This window comes from Camelina sativa, chromosome 13 (assembly GCF_030686135.1).
Source record: "Camelina sativa cultivar CO46 ecotype springtype chromosome 13, ASM3068613v1".
NCBI classification, from domain to species: domain Eukaryota; kingdom Viridiplantae; phylum Streptophyta; class Magnoliopsida; order Brassicales; family Brassicaceae; genus Camelina; species Camelina sativa.
This window is the reverse complement of record NC_141892.1, coordinates 9,284,014-9,307,278: the sequence shown is the minus strand read 5'-3', so window position 1 is coordinate 9,307,278 and position 23,265 is coordinate 9,284,014. Positions and strand designations below refer to the sequence as shown.

General features: G+C 38.4%; 1 protein-coding gene and 1 pseudogene across 1 annotated transcript; both read right to left on the bottom strand.

Moving 5' to 3' along the window:
- Window positions 1-7,958: 7,958 nt before the first annotated feature.
- LOC104738101 (peptidyl-tRNA hydrolase, mitochondrial-like) lies at window positions 7,959-17,559 on the bottom strand. Its single transcript, XM_019234752.2, has 11 exons — window positions 17,057-17,559; window positions 11,951-12,009; window positions 11,505-11,778; window positions 10,398-10,672; window positions 9,662-9,709; window positions 9,499-9,566; window positions 9,018-9,068; window positions 8,841-8,914; window positions 8,571-8,630; window positions 8,408-8,484; window positions 7,959-8,303 (listed from the first exon to the last, which is right to left on the bottom strand). Exons 4-9 carry the CDS (start codon window positions 10,531-10,533, stop codon window positions 8,582-8,584), a joined length of 426 nt encoding a protein of 141 aa, XP_019090297.2. The 5' UTR covers window positions 10,534-10,672; window positions 11,505-11,778; window positions 11,951-12,009; window positions 17,057-17,559; the 3' UTR covers window positions 7,959-8,303; window positions 8,408-8,484; window positions 8,571-8,581.
- LOC147929341 (F-box/kelch-repeat protein At4g39560-like) lies at window positions 17,028-22,587 on the bottom strand (annotated as a pseudogene).
- Window positions 22,588-23,265: the final 678 nt, after the last annotated feature.

Sequence of the window (23,265 nt, the reverse complement as noted above, 5' to 3'; positions counted from 1 at the left end):
AGAATAAATGTAATATGATCCACGAATGCATCTTTAGACGAGGTTAATTATCGAAAAATTATATATTGCTTGGCTTTAATCTAGTTTGGGTCAATCTAGTTTGGGTTAATCTAGTTTGGGTCAATCTAGTTTTTCTCACTAATTAAAATGATATTATGAAACTGTTTGGAACTATTTTGATGCACGGTGAAGCCTTCAAGAGGCACATTGGTCCAGCAATTTTGATTTCCTGCCTCGATATTTTTTTCCAAAAAAAGGTCCGGGTTGAGAAAATTGAAAAGTAAAATATATGGTCCTAATTAGTCTCTGAAATCTTGGAGTTTTTCAACTGACAAAACGATTGTGAATCTACTGATCTATTTTTTTTGGCATGCATGAACCCATAATATGTAGCCTAAAGGCACCATCACACCAGGGATCGAGTCCCGCTCCCTTCGAATATATGGATTAGGCTAATGGGTCGGCCTGTTGTGGCCCAATGGTTGACAAAAAAATATATATATATATATATATATGTGTGTATATGAATAATATATCTCATGAACGGGTACCATTAGTTTGGAAAATCGGAATTGGTAAAAAAGTTTTTTCAACTACCGTTTCAAGTAACAACAAAAAGTGTCAAGATTAGTTTTTACAGGCAAAGAAAAAAAGAAAGCGATTGTCATCATCTCACTTAACATACCGGATAAGTTGTCCAATACAGCCAAACCTTCATTTAAAAATCAACTGTTATGATGTTATCAGTTCTGCTTTTGCCTAGCAATTTAACATCTTTTTTGGGGGGATTAAGATGAATACTGTGTAACTGGAGGTTTGGGCGTAATATTATTGGAGTAAGTAAAGTAAACAGAAACTAATGGAGTATTTGCTTTCTAATGACACCCTTAGTGTGTGAAAGTGAAATTAGAAAAAAGGGCCGTATTGAATTATATAGTACATTGACAATGAAAGGAGGGAGAGATAATAGAGAGAGAGGCAGAGTTGAATTTGAAAGAAACCTCGAATTTGGACTATTTATGATTTTATATCCCCACGGTATAGCTTGCAGACACATTTTCACCATACCTCTCCCTCTCTCATACTCTGGTGTTGTCATAATCTCAATCTCTTTAGTAGTACAACAACTTTTTTGGTGAAATGCATAACTATTACTACAATTCTGCATGCATTGATAGAGAAAATAAAAACTAGATAAATACTAGCCAAGTCAAAATAACAACTGAAGGTTTTCTCATAATTAACACCATCAGGTCTTATTACCTGCCATCCCAACGTGAGAATGGTCAATATGCTTAGACAGTTGCTTCACATCAGTTGATGAAGGCTTCGAAACTAACAGGCTCTGTCAATATCCATGTTACAAGCAAAGGTGAAAAGACAAACATACACTTTTAGACAAAAATCAGGACGAGTATAGGAAACATATCATAACTCTAACAATCTTTACTACTGAGACAGGATAACTTTACACACCATTTCTCTGTCTATCAATCTTAATTGTATAACACAAAATCCAGACACATGCAAGAAAAAGGAACAAAGGTTAGGCAACAAAACAAAAATGGTAAGACAAGATATTCTGTATTAGAATCCAAGATTTGTAATCAAGACCTTCTTGTGATTTGGCGCAGATAATATGAATCCATATGTTCAGGCATATTAGACATAATGCTTGATTGCCACCAAAAGTTGACAGCAATAGTCAGGTCATCACTCTCCACCTGATGGAACCTGCATAAGTGAAATTATACTTAAATCTGAAGTACATCAACCTGCCTACTGAATGTTCAAAACAAGTGTCACTTTGATTAGCATGATTCAAGTTAGCTAGCTAACCAAATTGACATTTCAAACATCTTTGTTTGTGTCTAGTTAAAACCTACAGGACTTCCATGTCAAGAAGCGTCTGGATCAGAGGCAGAAGTAAGCACATGCATACTATATGACATAAGGTATCTCATATACAAACCCACAGACTAAACAGAGACATGATAACTACAAGTGATTACGAAAAACAGTTGATAAGAAAAGAACCTTCTTTTATTATCTGAATAAGCATAAAAGAACTTTGAATGGTGTGCATTTCAATGCAGTATGATAAGAAGAGTTATACCATAGTTCTGCCCATGTCAAATACTGGTGCCATGTCTTAGGATGTGTAGACGCAAAACTAGGGTTGGGCATTCGGATAACCCGTTCGGGTTCGGGTATTACCCATTCGGGTTCGGGTAAATGGGTTTAGAAAAATAGAACCCATTGGGTATTTTTAGATATATGGGTTCGGTTCGGTTTGGGTACTATCGGGTTCGGGTCGGTTTGGGTTACAAATTTTAGAACCCGATTAGTATCCGAACTACCGGGTACCCAAAAAAATATAATTAAATTTAAATAAATTTAGTTAAATTTTGACTTACATAACAAAATATTTTAGATATTTTGATTATTTTTGATATTTAGGTATAAAACTAAATGAAATATTCAAAATTATAATCATAATTTTGGGGTAATTGCATTATATTAATGATAAATATTATAAATATGTTTATATGTTCGGGTTTAATGGGTACCCAAATGGGTACCGGGTATTACCCGACCCTAACCCGAACCCACGGATATTAGAAAATGAACCCAATAGAGTTTTATAGGCAAACCCGTACCCAACCCGAACCCGGTTTTCGGGTCGGGTTCCGGGTTGGGTATTCGGGTACGGTTTTTATGCCTAGACCTGCGCAAAACATCTTAAGTAAGTCTCCAAACATCGGTTCAATACCTCTGTTTGTCCATCGGTTTGAGGGTGGAATTCGGTGCTATATTTGAGCTTAGTACCAGATAACTTGAAACAATCTTTCCAAAAGGCACTGATAAAAGTGTTTCCTCTGTCTGATACTATAGATGCTGGAAAACCGTGTAGTCTCACCACCTCTTTAATGAATAACTTTGCCACCTCAAAAGCCGAGAATGGATGTTTAAGGCTCAAAAAGTGACTATACTTGCTCAATCTGTCAACTACTACCAAGATAACATCCTTGCCTTGAGAACGGGGAAGTTCTTCCACAAAATCCATGGAGATATCCTCCCAAACTTGTTTAGGAAGCGGTAGGGGTTGTAACAATCCTGCTGGGGACAGTGTAGAATATTTTTGTCTCTGGCAAACATCACACTCGGACACAAATTTCTGCACATCTTTCATCAACCCTTCCCAGTGAAAAGATTGCTGAATTCGTTTAGCTGTTTTAAGCACCCCCGAGTGGCCTCCTAACATACCGGTATGATATTCCTCCAATATCAAAGGGATGGACTTAGATGTCTTAGGTAAGACTAACCTGTTCTTGAACCATAATCTCCCATTCCTCACGGTGTAGCCATTGTTTTCAGTTTGGTCTGCTTGATACGCTTGTATCACTTCCTGCAGATCCTTATCTTTGTCAATCTCTTCGTATATATCATGTAGTTGTAATGCAGTAGGAACTGTTAATTCAAGCAAAACAGGCGATGGTATTATCCCTTGAGGTTGCGTCATACGAGATAGCCCATCAGCTGCAGAATTTTCCACTCCAGGTTTGTATATGATATCAAAATCATAGTTCAACAATTTAATCAGCCACTTTTGATAGTCCATCGTCACTTCTCTCTGATCTAGCAAAAATTTCAGACTTTTCTGGTCTGTATGAACCACAAAATGTCTCCCAAACAGATAATGTTTCCATTTTTGTATTGATAGTACTATAGCCATTAACTCTCTTTCATACACCGGTTTCAACTGTTCCTTGACAGACAACCCATGACTAAAATATGCAATCAGTCTCTTGCCTTGCATCAGTACTGCTCCCAAACCATACCCAGATGCATCAACTTCCACCGTAAACACTTCAGTAAAGTCGGGTAAAGCCAGGACAGGTCCTGTAGACATTGCTTTCTTTAAAGTGTCAAAAGCTAGTTGTGCTTCTTTACTCCACTCGAAACTATCTTTCTTCAATAGTTCTGTCAAAGGTCTTGCGAGCACTCCACTCGGTTTAGATCAACTGCTGATTACACAACTCCACATCTACTCCCTTGTTGTTGACTTTAAACCCACTCGACAACGATTTCAAGGACATCTTCGAATTCTCCAAGTCAGATTTTCCTCTGAGATATACTGTTTTGCCATTGTAAATAAATGACATCTCATTCTTCTCCCAATTAACTCTACAATCTCCCAAAGTTCTTAGCCAGTAGACTCCCAAGATGATATCAATTTGACCCAATTCAAGGATAATGAAATCTGTGGTAAATTCCAGATTTTGAGTCGAAAAAGTCACCTTCTCACATACTCCTAAACCATTCACCATGATGCATGTTCCCAGCTTAATATTCAAATTTGGATCCTCCTTGCATTTTAGTCTCAGTTTCTTCACAGCAGCTGGTGATATAAAATTGTGAGATGCACCACTGTCTAACATTATCACGATATCCTCTCTGCCCACTGATCCTCTTACTTTTGTAGTTGTTGGACCTGAAATACCTCTGAATGATGCAAACGATAAAGCCATACACTCACTTATAGGCTCCTCTATTAGCTCTGCTTCATTGTTCACATCCAATACTTCTACCTCATAGCCATTGAGCACTGTCATGATTCACAATTCCTTGTTTGGACATTTGTGTTCCTTCGACCAGGGACCATCACACTTAAAACATATCCCTTTTCTTCTTTTTTTCGTCTAGTTCAGCACTCGTATTGTTTCTTCTCGGTCTGGACTCTACTCGGCTGACTGGTTTCTCCAAACTCTGTATGATTTCAGTCCCAATGGATTTTGTCTTCCAACTATTAGAGTTGTAGTGAGAATTCCCTTTGTATTCAGAGTTAAAATTCTCCTTATTCTCCTTACTAGCTATCATCAGTTCCTTCCGCACAACACTACGCATAATGCTTGATTCCATGGCTCTTGCTTCTGCCACCATCTCAGGTAAGTTGCGTGGTTTCTGCATGTGTAAGAGTTCTTGCATTTCCTGTGATAAACCATTAAGAAATATCCCTTCCAGCTTTTGTTCATCTAGACCTGATACTTTTGATGAAAGGTCCTCAAATCTTTGTATGTAGTCAGCTATTGTTCCCGTTTGTTTGATGCAAAATAAGCTTTGACTTGGACCACGCATCTTCAAATTCCCAAATCTCAGCATCAAGCTAGACTTAAATTGCAACCAACTCTCAAATTGTCTTGTATTAACCACCCAGTTGTACCAGCTCAAAGCTTCTCCACTTAAACTCACTGATACCAATGCCAGCTTCTCCGCATCATTGTATCCACCAATACGAAAAAATCGCTCCACTCGAGCAACCCAAGCATAAACCCCAATACCATCAAAGACTGCCATTTCTACATTCATGTTCAAGTTTTCTCTAAGACCAGGCCTAATGTTGCTATGGCAAGGTTCCGAGACTGGGAAACGTACCTGATTGCGACAATCTTGTGATTGTGGTGGCGCAGAATGGCTTGAAGCACCCACTTCACAGACCGTTTCAATTCTGGGTAAAGAACTGAGGACCAGATCCAGCTTCCTTCCAAGATCCTCCAATTTCTGATCGCGAATGTTCATATCGTTGGCTAACGACTCAATCTTGGAGCTCATTTGAGAACCCAATGAATCGATTCTTGTCTCCATCTTCGCTCTTGAACTGCGCATCTCGCTCAATTGATCGTAAACATCGGCTAGTGATGCTTCTTGTTGTTCCGTTGCTGACAATTCGCGAACAGGTGATAACCCTAACTCCATAACCATCTTCATGATAAGCTCCTTCATTCGTTGCGGAAGAAACAAAAATTTCCCAATTGCTCGAACCCTAACTTCACTGCGTAGCGATTGCTTCAATCCGAGCTCACGACGGCGCCAATTGATAAGAAAAGAACCTTCTTTTATTATCTGAATAGGCGCAGCTAGACATATCTCTCCCCCTCTCAGATGACACATGTGTTTAACTCTTTACTCTGCACGTGATGTCTTTTCCCTTCTCACATACACCCGATGCAGCTTATCAACAGTTTGATACAGATGATGCAGGATATCTTATAATATTCACCTTATTCTGAAATGCAAACCTATGAGCTACTAAGAGAGCTTTTCTGAGAAAATATGAGTATACTCACCAGCTTCAGGAATGAATACTGCATCACCAGCGTCGAGAGTAACCTCCTGTGACTGCTTCAGGGAATGCTCTGCTCTTGGACAATCAGATAAATTTGGATTATCTAGACCAACCGAACTACATGAACAACAAATATAATAGGCCATGAAAAATGATGTAAACAAACATTAGCACAGGAAAATCACTGACAAGTTTTGCAATAGTTGCTAAGGTCCAGAAATTGATAAGTTTCCCTACGATGTAACCACAAAGAAAAGTACACAGAAAGTCCAAGAATAATGATACCTATGGTTTGACGCTTCTCCATATATAGGCATCGGATAGAGTGAGGGACTGGCGAAAGGAGGCCACAAGACAACTGTAATATGAAGGAATTTAGATGTAAGAAAGCATAAAACATATAGTCAAATGATGACTGAATATGCCAATATTTCAAATGAGCCTTAAACTGACTTCAAACGAGGTGATTTGGCATTCTAGAAACCACATGTCCTTGATTTCTGTGAAGTAATTTTGTTTATAGTAGGACCATAACATTACCAATTTTTTATTCCACTAAAGACAGAAATAACATGAACCAACTTCCTGACACTTTGACGTGAAGGAAAACAATGGGCTAACCTTTTTTACGCCCTGAGACTATGCATAAAAGGTTATGATGAGGATCATAGTGAGTAGTTGATCGAGCTTGTGAAGAATTCATCCAAAAATTGATAGAAGACAGTGACTTTCCCACTAAAGGTGTGGGCTGCATCAATCCAGATAGTTGATGTCAAGTTAAGCAGCAACGTAGAAACACGAGTTGACAAGAACTACGCCTACCGTCTGGAAGTCTTGTCTCAGAATCTTGAGTTGAACCTTCTCTTCTCTCTCATCATTCAGAATTGGAAACTGGAAAAAAAAAACATACACATACATGAAAGTTCAACCCCAAGGGCGAAAAATATACATAGACCAAAAGCACAAAGACGAAAACTAGAAAGCATCTGAACCTGTGCTAGGTATATGGTCCTCAGCTATAGATAGTAGTAAAATCTGCAGACATAGCATTAACACAGACAGGAACCATTCTCTTTGCTTATCGTATGCTGCTTGCAGAATCTGATAAACTCCGAGAACGGCAATGATACCTACAAAGGACAAAGCAAAGCATCCGGCTACTATAATACTGTGATTTTAGAGACACTAACAGTATGTTTAAGAACCGAGGAGGGGATACCCTCTCATGGCTTCTGATATCACCATTGAAAATAGGAGCAGTCCTCGAAAGCATAGCCTCCACTTCAACGGAACCTGCACGTTCCTTCATATAAATCCAATTAACGCATAAGATTACACAATCGTCAATTCCCAGAAGAAGAAGAAAAAGGAAACGAAATCGAAATCAAAACACCTCAAGATAATCAAGGCCACAGTTGAATGGATTCCACTTAGAACAGGCATCCCAGTTACTAACACATCTTCTGAAAACCTTTAGGAGAACCGAGGAAGCATAAACGGAATCAGACGATTATCAGATTCAAAAGGAGAGAAAGACACAGAGAGATTCATGTGAATTACGGCTGGAAAGTTGGTGAGCTCGACGGCGGACTCAAATTCGGCGGCAGAAAGACCACTCTCCAAGGTTTGAATCTTCGAGAAGTCGCATCCCGTCGCCATATTTTTTTTTACTCTGTTACGGGCTGCGTAAGGGATTCGTCTCGTCTCAGTTACCACCGAATTAAAAGTGCGTTGAAAATTATTTAAAATTTTAGAAATTGTTAATCAATTTTAGAAAGGATATATTTTCTTCTTTTTTTTTTTGACAACAGAGAAAGGATATATTTTCAAATAACTAAAAACATTAAAATTAATTTAGTGAATGCAATAATTCATACACTTTTCTATTAATTATTTTCACTAAAATATACTAATTTTTTTTAAAAAAAACCTAAAATATAATTAAAGATTGACTTGACAACACATGAGTCTTTCTTATCGGGTATTCAAAAACCAACTATAAAAGACACTTCCTTTATCCAAGACAGTAAAGAGCATTTGGTCAAGCTGCAATTACTGTATGTTGTCTTAAGTGTTTGTACTTCTGTTCCACATTGAACAATCTCCAGCTTTCTCCAAAGTCTTTAGACAAAACCAGCTTCAGAGCATCCACCCCTTCTGCTAAAGCTTTATCCATCTTTTTCCAGAAACATAGAGCACACAAGGGAGACATAAATCTATCTCTTTATGGTGATCTAAGCCACAATGTTTTCAATGTCGATTAAATGCTCATAGGCTTACCCGTTCTCGAGCTGCCATGCTGAACTTCTGCAACAAGAAAGCCTTTGGATCCATTTGTCCCGTAGGCTTTCCTATTCCTACAATCATAATAATATCTTGATTTAGAACCAATGATCTTCATGAGGGAGAGAAAATGGTAAGTCAAACGGAGGTTGAAACTGACCGATTCGTAGCCTAGCAAATTCCCTGTTGCCTCGAAAATGGTTCATTACACTTTTTTAACCTGAGAAGACCACGAGAATCATAACTACCATATAAACTAATGTCAGTCAAACCCCAAACAAGTATAAACGTAAGAGTTTTCGATATCATGATGGTAGATACTACAGTCTGAAACATGTGACAGAAATGGTCTTACGATAACCAGGGAAAAGTTGAACTCGATCTGTTTTACAAATGACCGCATCCTAGTGAGAAAAATGAGATACCATACCCGTTGTGGCATCCATGGCCTCCTTTTTCTTGAAGGCGAAGAACACCACATGGCAATTGCATGTCATCATGCACCTACATCACCAAATTCCAGAGTAACAATGAAATCAAGTGTCTTCTGGTGAAACAAATCGTAAAACATTGTTAGGCCTTAAGCCAAAAACGGTAATAGGATTACCACAAGCACTCGATTGAGAGGTAAGTTGTAATAAGCAGCGAGAGGTCCACTCTGACCAGTTTCAAGAGAGGCACAGTAACTAACACAATCAACCAAAGCTAAGTAGCTACATTATGCAAAAAAAAATAGGTAAATACAGCAAATTCAATTGCAATCATAGACACTTGGCAAGCAATAGATTTTGATGACCATATATTTTCTTCAAAAGTATGATACTGTCATGGTTGAAACCGTTAAATCATAAAGCTTCTCGTCAGGCCCCTTACAAGCAGATAAAACCTAACCTTGATTTAAATAGCAATGGATGAAGTATGTAGATGATGTTCAAGAATCTTATTGGTAAAAGAAACCAGTCATTAAGCCTCATGAATCATTCATATTTCAGATACATATACACACAGCCAAGATCTAACAAATTTAATATGCCATTATCAACACAAATTTTGAAAGACTTATACTAAGAATAGGAGAAGAAGATTACTGATTCACCGCTCAAGTTCATGTAGGTTTGCGGCTTTGCCAGGATAACAGGAAGATCGTCCACGAAGCCTGAGAGGGGACAACACAAAATCGGAAGCCCTTAACTCAACATCAAACTCACACACTTTTCGTTCATTCAAGAGAAAGAAAAAAACTCAATGTACCTTGTCCCATTATAGCCTTGAAATTGACCAGGTTCATCTGAATTCCCACTGTCTCAGCAAAAGCTCAACATCAAACTCCAGTTTTTACACCTTATCTACCCTAATAACATCCCAAAACCACTTGCATCCTTCAAAAGAGAAAAATGAAGACTATGGGGTTTCACCATGAGAAAACAGCATCTAGCTTCAACAAGTGGTGGCAAAGACGGTCAAAATGGCCCCGCGGTTAGCTACCATCTTTCCATCATGTCTAACATGGTGGATGTAATGATATAGCAACTAGGACAGGGAGGTAAAGAAAATTTATGAGAACAGCTTTCTCTGTCCCATGCCAAGTTATATATTCAATAAAATCTCAGACTTGTGAAAAATATCACGACACTAAAACCACTTAAAAAGAAATTTCTACTTTTCCTTCACTGTATCCTCCGGAGTTAGCTAGTTACCTGGGGTCAGTCCCCCCTAAAAACTTTTTAAAAAATGAATTAAAGCCTCAGATAGAGGAGACCAAGAACCTTATATTTCCAGTGAGAGTCTTGATTCTAAAGTACAGTATGACTTTGAAAACTCTGGACTTCTCAAAAGTTCACAAAATTAGGCACCCAAGAGTACTTAAAATTGTCACTAGAGAGATACTATCAATGTTCTAGAACACAATGAAGACACACAGAATAAACATGGAAATAATATTAAAAGAATGAGAAGAAGCAGAGCTGCATAAATAAACAAATATCACCTGTTGTCATCCTCAGTTCACGGAATACCCTTTCGTGCTCCTGACCGGACTTTGTTTTTACCTCCTTGGTTAGAGACTCCCGCATGACTGTTACCTCCTTTCTTACTACTTCCTCCTTCATCACCAACATCACCATGTTTGATCCAACAGGCTGCTGATATACACTGCCAAGGAGACTTGGGGAGAGTGTCTCAAAATCACCTTGTGCACTTCAACCATTCCAGAATGTATAACCAGATCCACGAGCTATTTTGGCAATGGTAGGCCACCCTGAACTGGAATCAGCAGAGATGAGAGTATCTCGAAATCAGAGCACTTAAAAAAACCAATCTTCATGACAGGTAATAACGTAGGCTTGAATGAAAAAGTTTGCAATCTTCTACAGGAGAAGGAGCCACTAAAAAAACCTAAGTATAACATGTGTGCTAATCTTGAAACTTTGGGGACTCTGTAGACACCATTGCTTGAAACCGAGAGTCAGAGACTATGAACACTTGAGGAATAAACAGTAAGGAAGGAGGATGGAAACGAAAATAAGCAGTCAGTTTACTCGCTAGTGAGGGGAGAAGGTGGGGAAAGATTGAGCTTGTGATGAAGATTTCAAAGAAGTTGATTAATCATTGGAATACTTTTTACAAATTGACTGTACAACAGTACCAAGTTCACCAAAATCACCTGCCTTTTCAGGATGTGTAATCCGAAAGGATCATTCCATTCTGCAAATGTTAATGCTGCCAATAAGTGAATAAAAATGTCAAGGAAGATTGGGGATTCAACAAGGGGACTGTGGTGCAATGCAAAAGATAGAAAAAAAAAGCAGATAATATTCAATAGGGAGCCAGATATAAGGAAAGAGAGCAAGCTTAATGCAGAGAAAATGAACACAAGGGAAAGAAGTGACTGAAATACATGTAAGATGATAAATTATCCGCAAATGAATGTATTAGCAGAAGAAACAAGAAGAAGGTTCGTTCTTGATGATACAACAGTAATGATTTCACAAGCCGATGTAAAACCTTAAATAAAATAAAAGAAAATAAAATAAAAAAAAAAAAGAAAAAAAGAAGAGAAACTAATTCAAACATGGACAGAAACAGAGTAGGACACCTGGAAGCCAGGGAGGGGGGCAGTGGAGAAGACAGCATCGGACCAGAGGACGTTCCCCCAAATGTCGCCTTCCCACATCTGCACCGAAATCTCAGCACACCAAATCTCCAGTGTCGCATCCCCAACGAGCAGGTCCCAGAAGACGAGAATGTTGCCACGAGAAGAGGTGAGGAGTTTGTTGTCCGGCATGAGGCTAAGGAGGCCGTTTTTGTGACCATGATTGAGCAAATAGCACTCCCACACATCCGCCAAGTCCCCACGGAAATTGATCGAACTGGAACGGGGATAAATGGATAAAGCATTTTTTAAACCATACACATTCCTCCAAACCATGGCGCCTTGCCTTACCCCGCTCAGAGGGTCACACCACATTATAGACCCGTCTTCGTAATTCACACAGTATAACAATCTATCTGTTGCACAAAAATTAAAATCATTCCACAAACCTTGTACCCTCGGAAAGTTGCAGGACACAGTAATAGTCTCCCTCCCCCGCACCACCTTGCTAACTGTAAAGCAGAACAACACTGCTTTTGTTGTTTCGGTCCAACAAGGTAAGAAAATGGGCTTTGTGAATGATGTCCAGCCCATTACGATCATGAGTCGAGAAACACTCTGCAAAGAAAACAGAGCCATGTGCACCTTGCCGTACAGTCAAACCAGTGAAGACAGCTCACTCTACAGCTCACACAACGCTCCAAACCATGAATAGATTTGTTCCTTTAGGCTCTTCAATCCTCTGCAGATGATGACATGTGTCAGGGATCAACCTAGTCTTTTGTAAACCTAGTCTCTACTATAAATAGACTATGCAATGTAATGAGAGACAATAAGATGGAATAATACTTTTGAGCCACCATCTCTTCTCGTTTACGAGGGTTTAGAACTCTTGCTTTCATGGTATCAGAGCTCCGGTAATACGATCTATGGCTCAAGAAGACTCTTTTTCTTCTTCTCTTTCTATTTCTCAAGTTGTGACTCTGAAACTGTCAGAGTCCAACTATCTCTTATCGAAGACTCAATTTGAGTCCTTTCTCTCACCACAAATGTTACTTGGTTACGTCAATGGTTCGATAACGTGTCCTTCTGCTACTCGACCCGTAACTACTCGTCCTGTAAATGCTGTTGAAGGTCCTTCTGAAGAGCCTAACCCAGACTTTGTGAAGTGGATTCGTAATGATCAACTGGTCATGGCCTGGATCTTCGGCTCACTAACGGAACCAGCTCTGAGAGCGGTGTACGGTATGCAATCTGCACATGAGGTATGGAATGCTCTAGCTAAAAAGTTCAATAGGGTGTCTACCACTAGAAAGTTTGAGTTGCAGAATCGTTTGCGGGGTTGTCTTAAGATAGGAAGAACAATGGAAGAGTATCTTAGTGAACTGAAACAGATCTATGATCAGCTTGATTCTATTGGATTTCCTATGACTGATTTAGAAAAGATTCATGGTTTGCTGACTGGTCTTGGTAAGGAGTATGAATCAGTCACCACTGTTATTGAACATTCTATGGATTCAGTTCCTGGTCCCTGTTATGAAGATGTTGTGTTTAAAGTCATCTCTTTTGATGATAAGCTGAAAACGTACAACACTGCTCCTGCTGTTTCGCCTCATTTAGCCTTTCAAACTGAGAAAGGTTACTTTGATAGAGGCGGCTCAAACACCAGAGGAGGTCGTTCAGGATCTGGTGGTGGCTACAGAGGCAGGGGAAACTATTCTACATGAGGCCGTGGTTTTCAGCAACATAGCAGTGGTCAGAACACTCAATCAAATACCTCCAGACCAACTTGTCAGATATGTCGGAAGTATGGACACAATGCATTCAGGTGTTACAATCGGTACAATAAGTCTTTTCCGGAGCTAGAGCTGCCTTCTGCATTAGCTGCTATGCGTGTGTCTGATGGAAATCAACACACTGGCACAGAGTGGTTACCAGATAGTGGGTCTACGGCTCACATCACCAACTCTGCATCTAATCTGCAACAAGCTCAAACCTATCAAGGTAATGATTCGGTGATGGTTGGTAATGGTGAATTCTTACCCATTACTCATATTGGTTCGGTTCCTCTGCAGACTGTATCAGGTACTTTTCTTCCTCTTAACGATGTGTTAGTGTGTCCAAACATTACCAAATCTCTGTTATCAGTCTCCAAGCTCTGTGATGATTATCCTTGCTCTATTAAATTTGATTCTGATGGTGTACGTGTAAAGGACAAGCATACCAAGCTGCTCCTCACGACCAGAAACCGGAGTAAAGATCATTATGTTCTGGCTAACCCTGCGTTTGGTGCTTTCTACTCTACTCGACAATTGGCTGCTAGTGATGAAGTTTGGCACAAACGGTTGGGGCATCCAAGTGCAAAAGTCCTACAACTCCTATCTAATACTGAAGCGATTTCAATAAATAAACGCACCAACAAGTTGTGTGAATCTTGCAGACTTGGAAAGAGTGCTCAACTTCCTTTTTCTTCCTCTACTTTTGTAGCCAGTAAACCTCTTGATAGGATACATTGTGATTTGTGGGGACCTGCTCCAATCACTTCTGTTCAAGGGTTTAGATACTATGTTATCTTTATTGACAATTACTCTCGTTTTTGTTGGTTCTATCCACTGAAGAATAAATCGGAGTTCTACTCAGTTTTTGTGTTGTTTCAAAAGTTTGTTGAGAACCAGCTTAATCAGAAAATCATGATGTTTCAGTGTGATGGTGGTGGTGAATTTGTTAGTTCACAGTTTATCACTCATCTTGCAAATTGTGGAATCAAACAACTTATCTCTTGTCCTCATACCCCTCAACAAAATGGTTTAGCAGAAAGAAAACATAGACACTTGACAGAGTTGGGTTTAAGTATGATGTTTCGGAGCAAAGTCCCACAACAGTACTGGGTTGAAGGTTTCTTCACTGCCAACTATCTGAGCAACCTACTACCTTCTTCAGTACTTGCAGATTCAAAGAGTCCATATGAAGTCCTCTTTACACAGAAACCAGACTACTCTGCATTACGAGTTTTTGGCAGTGTGTGTTACCCAACTCTTCGTGCTTATGGGCACAACAAATTTGACCCCAAATCCTTGAAATGTGTTTTTCTCGGCTACAATGAGAAATACAAAGGATATAGGTGCATTCATCCTCCCATTGGTCGAGTCTATATTAGTAGACATGTTCTTTTTGATGAACATGTTTATCCTTTCGTTGATGAGTATGCGGCTCTAATTCCTGCAGCAACAACACCGCTCTTGTCAGCTTGGCACCGTGGTACTCTGCCTCCTCCAACACCGTAGTCTGATGTGTCTCCCTTAGCTCATGAGGAGATTGAAGGGCCACACTTGGTTACTCCAGAGTTTCCTCAACCTACATCTGAGCAGAACAACACTGCTCTTGTTGAAGATCCAGCTCCTGTTCCAGACAATGTTTCACATGAAACCACTGAATCAGACTCTGATAATGAGTCTCACCATGATGGTCCTCCTTTATTCTCAGAAGCAGACTTTCCTCCACTTGTTGCTCCAACAATCAATGAACACTGTATGAGAACGAGGGGGAAAGATGGTGTAAGAAAACCTAATCCAAAATATGCTCTCACTATCACTCAAACACCGGTTAGAGAGCCTAAGACAGTAGCATCAGCACTCAAACATCCAAGGTGGACAGGAGCAATGGGAGAAGAAGTAGAAACCTTTGTGGAGACCAACACTTTTGATTTGGTTCCACATGAAGAAGAAATGAATGTTCTAGGCTGCATGTGGGTTTTTAAAACAAAGATCAATGCAGACGGCAGCTTGGATAAGCTTAGAGCCCGTCTTGTGGCAAAAGGTTACGATCAGGAAGAGGGGGTTGATTTTCTGGAAACATACAGTCCGGTTGTAAGAACTGCTACAGTGCGTCTCATCCTCCATGCTGCAACAGTTCACAAATGGCCTTTGAAGCAACTTGATGTCAAGAACGCGTTCTTGCATGGGGACTTAACAGAAACAGTCTACATGAGACAACCTCCTGGTTTTGAAGATAAGGAGAGTCCATCACATGTGTGGAAACTGAACAAAGCAGTCTACGGACTAAAACAAGCTCCACGAGCCTGGTTTGACAAGTTCAGCACATTTCTCCTAAAGTTTGGTTTTACATGCAGCTTGAAAGATCCATCACTCTTCGTGTATGATAGAAGTAATGATATCATTGTGCTGCTTCTCTACGTTGATGATATGGTCTTAACAGGAAGTAATCCGGAGCTGATCAACAAGCTTCTCCAGAATCTAAGTGAAGAGTTTCGCATGAAAGATTTGGGCAAAATGAGTTACTTTCTTGGCATCCAGTGTCACTATCATCATGATGGATTGTTTCTCAATCAACACAAATATGCAGAAGATCTTCTCATTGCTGCAGGAATGACTGATTGTGCTCCAGCAGCAACACCTCTACCCTTGGAGCTACAAAAGGTTAAAGGGCAAGGGGACATGTTAGACAACCCAACTTTTTTCAGAAGTCTGGCCGGCAAACTACAATATCTAACTTTGACTAGACCAGATATTCAATTCGCAGTTAACTTGGTGTGTCAACGAATGCACTCGCCTACGGTAGCAGCCTTCAATCTACTCAAAAGGATTATTCGATACATCAAAGGAACCATTGATCATGGTCTCACTTTCACTCAGAATACTGATTCTACATTACGAGCATACAGTGACAGTGATTGGGGTGGCTGTCAAACTACTAGTCGGTCCACATGAGGGTTCTGCACTTTTCTTGGCACCAACATCATTTCTTGGTCAGCTAAACGCCAGCCATCGGTCTCACGAAGCTCAACAGAAGCAGAGTATCGATGTCTGTCTGACACTGCAGCTGAAGTTAACTGGATAAGAGATCTACTAGACAACATTGGCATGCCTCCAACTCAAACTCCGGAGCTGTATTGTGACAACTTGTCTACTGTGTATCTTTCTACAAATCCTACACTGCACAAACAGTCTAAGCATTTCAAGACACACTATCACTATGTCAGGGAACAAGTTGCAGAAGGCTCACTAACAGTTTATCACATTCCGTCGGCTTATCAACTGGCAGATATCTTCACCAAGTCTTTGCCAATTCATGTGTTTAACGATCTCAAGTTCAAACTTGGTGTAGTCTCACCGCCCACACAAAGTTTGAGGGGGGATGTAAAGCAGAACAACACTGCTCTTGTTGTTTCGGTCCAACAAGGTAAGAAAATGGGCTTTGTGAATGATGTCCAGCCCATTACGATCATGAGTCGAGAAACACTCTGCAAAGGAAACGGTAACAAAACAGAGCCATGTGCACCTTGCCGTACAGTCAAACCAGTGAAGACAGCTCACTCTACAGCTCACACAACGCTCCAAACCATGAATAGATTTGTTCCTTTAGGCTCTTCAATCCTCTGCAGATGATGACATGTGTCAGGGATCAACCTAGTCTTTTGTAAACCTAGTCTCTACTATAAATAGACTATGCAATGTAATGAGAGACAATAAGATGGAATAATACTTTTGAGCCACCATCTCTTCTCGTTTACGAGGGTTTAGAACTCTTGCTTTCACTAACCTCTGTCGCATTCTCCATCAGCAGCTGGTCCGGGATAACAACTCTACTCCAAGTTTGCAACTTTGGGTCGAATACCTCTGCCCAGATTGAGGGATCCTCCTCGCAGTCGCAGCCTCCAAACACGTATATCTTGCCGTCTAAGACGCCAGCACGGGGCGCCAGCGCGAGCAACACTCATGGAAGGGAGGTAGCTCCACGTGTGAGTCCGACAATCCAGGTACGAGACAATCGCCGTTTTCGAGCAGCCTTTCCATCCGCCAATTACATAGATCCCACACCCCAGGGAAACCACGGTCGCTGATTCCGGAGTTGGGAACGACGGGATCGGGATCAGCCGATTCCGATTATTATTTACAGAGCGGAGGATGAACCAGCGCTGCTTTGCCTTATAATAAGAGTCAATGAATACATACACGCACTCCTCCGTGCAACCCATCCGGGATCGTGTCTCGTACAACTCAGGCGAAACCACCAGTGAGTGGTAGCTCTTTAAGGCCATTGATATGGCCGCGTGATCTACTCTTGACACGCGGGCAAAGCAATCTATAGCAATCTCATCTGGCAAACACCATAACCCACACGACGGAGTTCTTAGCCAAAAAAAATAGAAAAATAATGAATAATGGTTTAGAACACTTTTTTTTGTTCTTGATGTAGAACTGATTTTGGCTCAGTTCTAAGGTGACGTGGCAAGCTGTGAATGAATACAATTTTTTGCAAATATTTTTTTACAAATTAAAAAAGGATCTGATTGAGAATATATAGAATAAATTTGGACATTAAACTATATATTAATTAAATAAAATGTTTGTGTGATTTAATTAAGTAATATGTTTTTTTTATCTTTAATGTTTTTGTTGTTTCATAAAAATTTGGTATTGTATTTTGAATTTTAGTAAAAGTTTTATAAGTTTGCAATTAAATGTTATTTTATAAGTTTTTATAATTATAATATGTAAGAATATTATATTATTAAATTTTATGATCTTAAACATGTTCTCCCAATAATTAGCTTCTTAACAAAATTCTTAACTACTGATCTTACATTATTTTCACAATATTTATATTCTAAAAACACTCTAAACTGTTCTCTCTATAAAGATACCCTTACGCGATTGCTCTACCGCGGCGGACATCGTCTTTGCAGACTCGGTGGAGGAGCTTTAATTAATACTTACTACAGTAATTGAATTCGATTACTTAGAAGACACCGGTCTTACGCAGTAGTAGCAGCTCAAACCTCTTAATTTTCTCTTTTCTAATCCTCTCTTTTTTCTCTCTCTTATTCAAATCTCTTTAACACCTATTTATAGAGTTTTGATTTTAAACACACAAATTGCTAATTTACTACATAATAATGTTTTCCATTTTTTCCTGTTTACATATTTTTTGTGTTTACACAAATAGTAAATTGCTAATTTACATTCTGCCGGCCAAAACAAGAGCAAAATAATTGCTAATTGTGTGTTTTAGTCTCCATTGACAAATTTCATTAATATCATACTTTATTTGATAAGATCAAAAAAAAATTGTGATTTATTTGAAAAAGCAATAAAAATTAAAGATTTTTTTCACTACTTTTGATAAACTGATGATTTTTTTTTGACATTTTTCCCCTTAAATAATTGTTTTGTTTGATTTATATTAATATTTGTTTGTATATTCACCGATTAAGTGGGCCGAACTAGTCTACTTTGTTACGATTTCAACAATTAAAAGAATGCACATTAGCGAGTAAATACAGTTGTTTCTTTTCTTTTTATAATACGCAGGCATTGAGTAGAGGACATTGATTTGTAGGTGTTAGTCAAATCAGAGCCAAATAACACTCAATCATGCAGATGGTTCATAATGCATACCCACTGTGTAGTAAAGGGATACAAACTACTTAGCATGTATTGGAAATTACACAAGAAGGATGAGAAACAAACAAGCATTCACCGGACAGTTAATTCATATCATTCCACAACCATATAAAAGTCCCCTTGTTCAGTAACTATTCGCTATTATGACAGTATATATTTTCCTTGCCTATTCTTCATATTATGTACATAAAAGACGGATGGTTAACAAAAAAGAGCACTTCTGTCCTCCCAGTTACAATATAAAATGTAAGTCCCAAAGTAACACTTTTAGTGATCACCAGATTATGGAAAACTTGAAAAGTGTCACAAATCCAAAGTTAATATGCCTTTTTTTTATGAAAGTATTAGTGAGCCAAGCGAATACCTAAACAACTGGGTGTTGTGGCTAACTATAGCACTTTTAGGGTTGTGCTTGATGTTTCCCATTGGGCTTAACCACATGAGTTTTCCCAAACTCAATGATATCTGTGCACACAAAGAAATTGTTAAGCTCCATGTTAACACACTTTTCTTTTAATGAAAAACCTCAGCTGATTTTGAAATGAATTGTAGAGGATAACACTTTCAAGATCTTGGTAAACAAACCAGCACTAGTATAGGAAGTAGTTAAACATTCGTATGCACAGATCACATAATTCAATATTGGGTGCAAAATATTCTGTATGGGGAAAAATAAAAGATAAAGATAATAATAGAATGGTCACCTGCGTGTTGTCCTCGGGATTCTTCACAATGGCATCAATCACCTGAAGCATTGGAGTAATACCACTTCCACTAGCAATCTTCAAGTTTTTTTTCCAATACAAAATCACAGGTTAGAAATTTATCTTTCATTACAAAAGACTTAAGATTATGACTAAATTTTTTTTTAAACTAGCCGTGTATCAAGTGAAGTTTGTATCAATCAAGACTGTGATGAACAATGTCAAAATTAACCCTCGGCATATAATCCAAAACCAAACAAACCGATGCGAACCGATCCGAATAAACCGATTTGGATCGATTTCGGTTTTGATTGGAAATCGGATTTCGGTTTTAAACCGATCCGAACCGAAATCCGATCGGTTATCCGCTAAACCGAATACATATTTAATTTCTGTACATTTGGGTTATGAATTGATATTAGTTTCGGGCTTTGTTAAAAGCCCATTAACCATTAATGGATCTTTTATAAAAATTTAAGCTTAAATCACCAGGATGAGGTTGTGAACAATGTCAAAATTAGTCCTGGGCATATAATCTAAAACCGAACAATCCGATCTGAACCGATCCGAATAAACCGATTTGGATCGGTTTCGGTATTGATTGGAAATTGGATTTCGGTTATTTAATTTTTATACATTTGGGTTATGAATTGATATTATTTTCTTTGTTAAAAGCCCATTAACTATTAATGGATCTTTTATAAAAATTTAAGCTTAAATCACTAGGATGAGGATTCGAACCTCACACCTTGAAGGTTAATGGACACGCTCTAGCCACCTGAGCTTTCCAAACCTTTTGATTTTACTCTCCAAATGATATATATATAAGAGATTCGGTTTAAGTTTGGAATTTTGAAAAAATTGAAATCCGATCCGAATCTGAACCAATCTGATCCAAAAAACATTCGGATTCTAAATGGATTCTATATATCCTAATCCAAAATCCGAGAAAACCGATCTGATCTGAACCGAATATCCGAACGCCCAGGACTAGTCAAAATTTGAACACTAAAATAAGTTACATTCATTACCTTTAGCCAACGTCCCCAAGCCCATGTAACCAGACAATAGCTGCTTGATGTTTCTCTTTGGGCTTAACCACATGAGTTTTCCCAAACTCAACTGTTCTTCTAATATTTCTTCCTGAGATGATGTTGCAATTAAGAGTTCTTTTCATATATTTTTTTTCTATTGAAACTCGCTCAAAAACAAAGATATGCTAAAACGTTAAAGATATAAAATCTTAGATTATAGAACGTTAATACGTTAAAGATATGTTTAAAATGTAATTGGGGAGATAATAATCTCCTATATATTAATAGAGAAGCATACTCTTGAAAAAGCTGATGTGTCGCCGCCAGAGAGCTATGTGCACCTTTTAACAAAATACCATTAAATTTTCTACTTAATTTCATTAACATGTCATTAGATTTTTTAAAAAACAATTAACTGAATAATATTTAAATATGTCATCATTTTTCACACAAATTTGAATATCATTTTTCACACAAATTTGAATATCATTTTTCACACAAATAATTAAATAATTATATATTATTATAAGGTAAAATTTTACTAAAATTTACTTACAAATATACAAGTCAAAGTTATATTGATTTTTTAAAATCAATATAAGTAAAATATTTTAAAAAGACTATAAAAACATATAAATTAATATAAAACATTGTTCTACAACTCAGGCGTATAGTCCATTTAGGCGCCGCCAATACTCCACTAGCTAGATAAGATCTAAAACGTCTTACACTTGTAACACTTTCAGCAATGTTTTTTGAAATCAAATTCGCCTTTGGTGCTGAGAGCTTAAATATTATTTTTTGAAAACCTGGTAGTATAACAATGAATCTTATATGAACGATAACGAGGCCAGTTAAGAGAATCAATCACCGCATCAACAGCAGGAGAACAATCAGACCAAATCTCAACGTTGTCCAACCGAAGATCTCGAAGACTTTGTAAAACCCAAAGGATACACCGTAATTCTGCAGCTACTCGATTCGAAAGGGGTAAAAAAGCCTCCCTAGCATGAAAAACCGCATCACCGTTGTGATCACGCGCAATCCATACTCCACCACACATGTGAGATTCATTAACCCATGAAGCATGAACATTGCATTTCATTACCTCAAATGGAGGTTTTGACCATCTACCTTCGCATCTAGCATAACCAAAAGTTGAAACTGTTAATGCAGATGAGGCAATAATAAAGTGCAAAAAAATAAACGAGACAAGAACTTTGTTAACGCGGTTTGGTTTTTCCTACTGGTCGGTACCACATCTAGATTTCGATTTCACTAGAACTAGAAAGCAAATACAACCTCTTGCAAACGCGTAAAGCAAGCACAACCCTCTTCACTGCTACGTTCTATAACATGAAATCTTAAGGATAAAACAACCCTTAACTAAACTCACACAACGTCTAGATTTAAACTAAGATAATCTAAAATTGGGCTAAACTCCCCCTAAGCCTAGCCTTCAGTTCTACAAGTCTCTGGAACAACCTTCTCACACACGTCACAATGATGAACAAAGAAGCTTGATCACACAAGCACCAAACCGCGAAGCTAAGCCGCACACTATGAGAAAAATCTTTAGGGTCTTTATCCGTTATGCATCAGCTCTCTTACTTCTCTAGGACGTGCCCAACACGTCCTTATATAACCAACAAAACTTCATAATCACCATAGGAAAAGATTTCCAAATTCCATAAGAAAAATATTTATTCCTTTTTGCTATTTTCTTTTTTCTTCTAAAACTTCAACCAAATAAATATTCGTTTTCCTCTTCAATTCATCCTCAAACCGTCCTTCAATATTGCCTTCTCAAACCTTCAAGAAACTTCTCGGGCACATAAAACAACAACAATCCAGTATCACACAGACACTACTTCAGACAAACCAATACATCTTCAGAAACAACAAGAATTGTCTGTACCTCCATTAATCTATGTCATGTCTCGTCTTCTTCAAGTGCATGATCAACAAGAACAGCTAAACTTGTATTTTTTAGGATTTACTAGGATATTAATATTTATGAGATTGTAGGAGATTTTAGTAGTAAACTTTTGGTGATTTTAAAATATTTTATAACACAAAAAAAAAATCTATACAATCCTTATTTGTGTTGGCACCTAATTAGTATCCCAGTTAGGTACCAACTTGATGCCTCTTGTGAGACTAAGGATCAGTTTGCTGGTATGGGGTTTGTTTTGTTGAGTCCTTTAATCTCTTACGGCCTGAAATGTACGAAGAGACACTTCTCGGTTCTTCATTCTGAGTTGGAGGCTTTACTCTGGGCAGTGGAATCAGCGTTACAACAAGGATTGACATCAGTACACTTTGAGAATGATTGTGCAACCATTATCAAAGTCATAGAGGAGAATCAGGAGATTGATGGGTGGCTTTGTTTTTCCACGAAGTTAGATACTTTTTCTGATCTAAGAGCTAAGCTTTTGGTTTTTTCCATTTCTCATATTTCTATAACGATAAATGTCCGTGCCGATTTCCTTGCAAAAAGTGCATGAGCAAGAGGTTCTCGTTTTCCTCATGTAGACTTGAAGAATCCGGAGTGGTTGGCTTTAGGAACCAACCTTTTCAAACTTAGATTAATAAAATATGG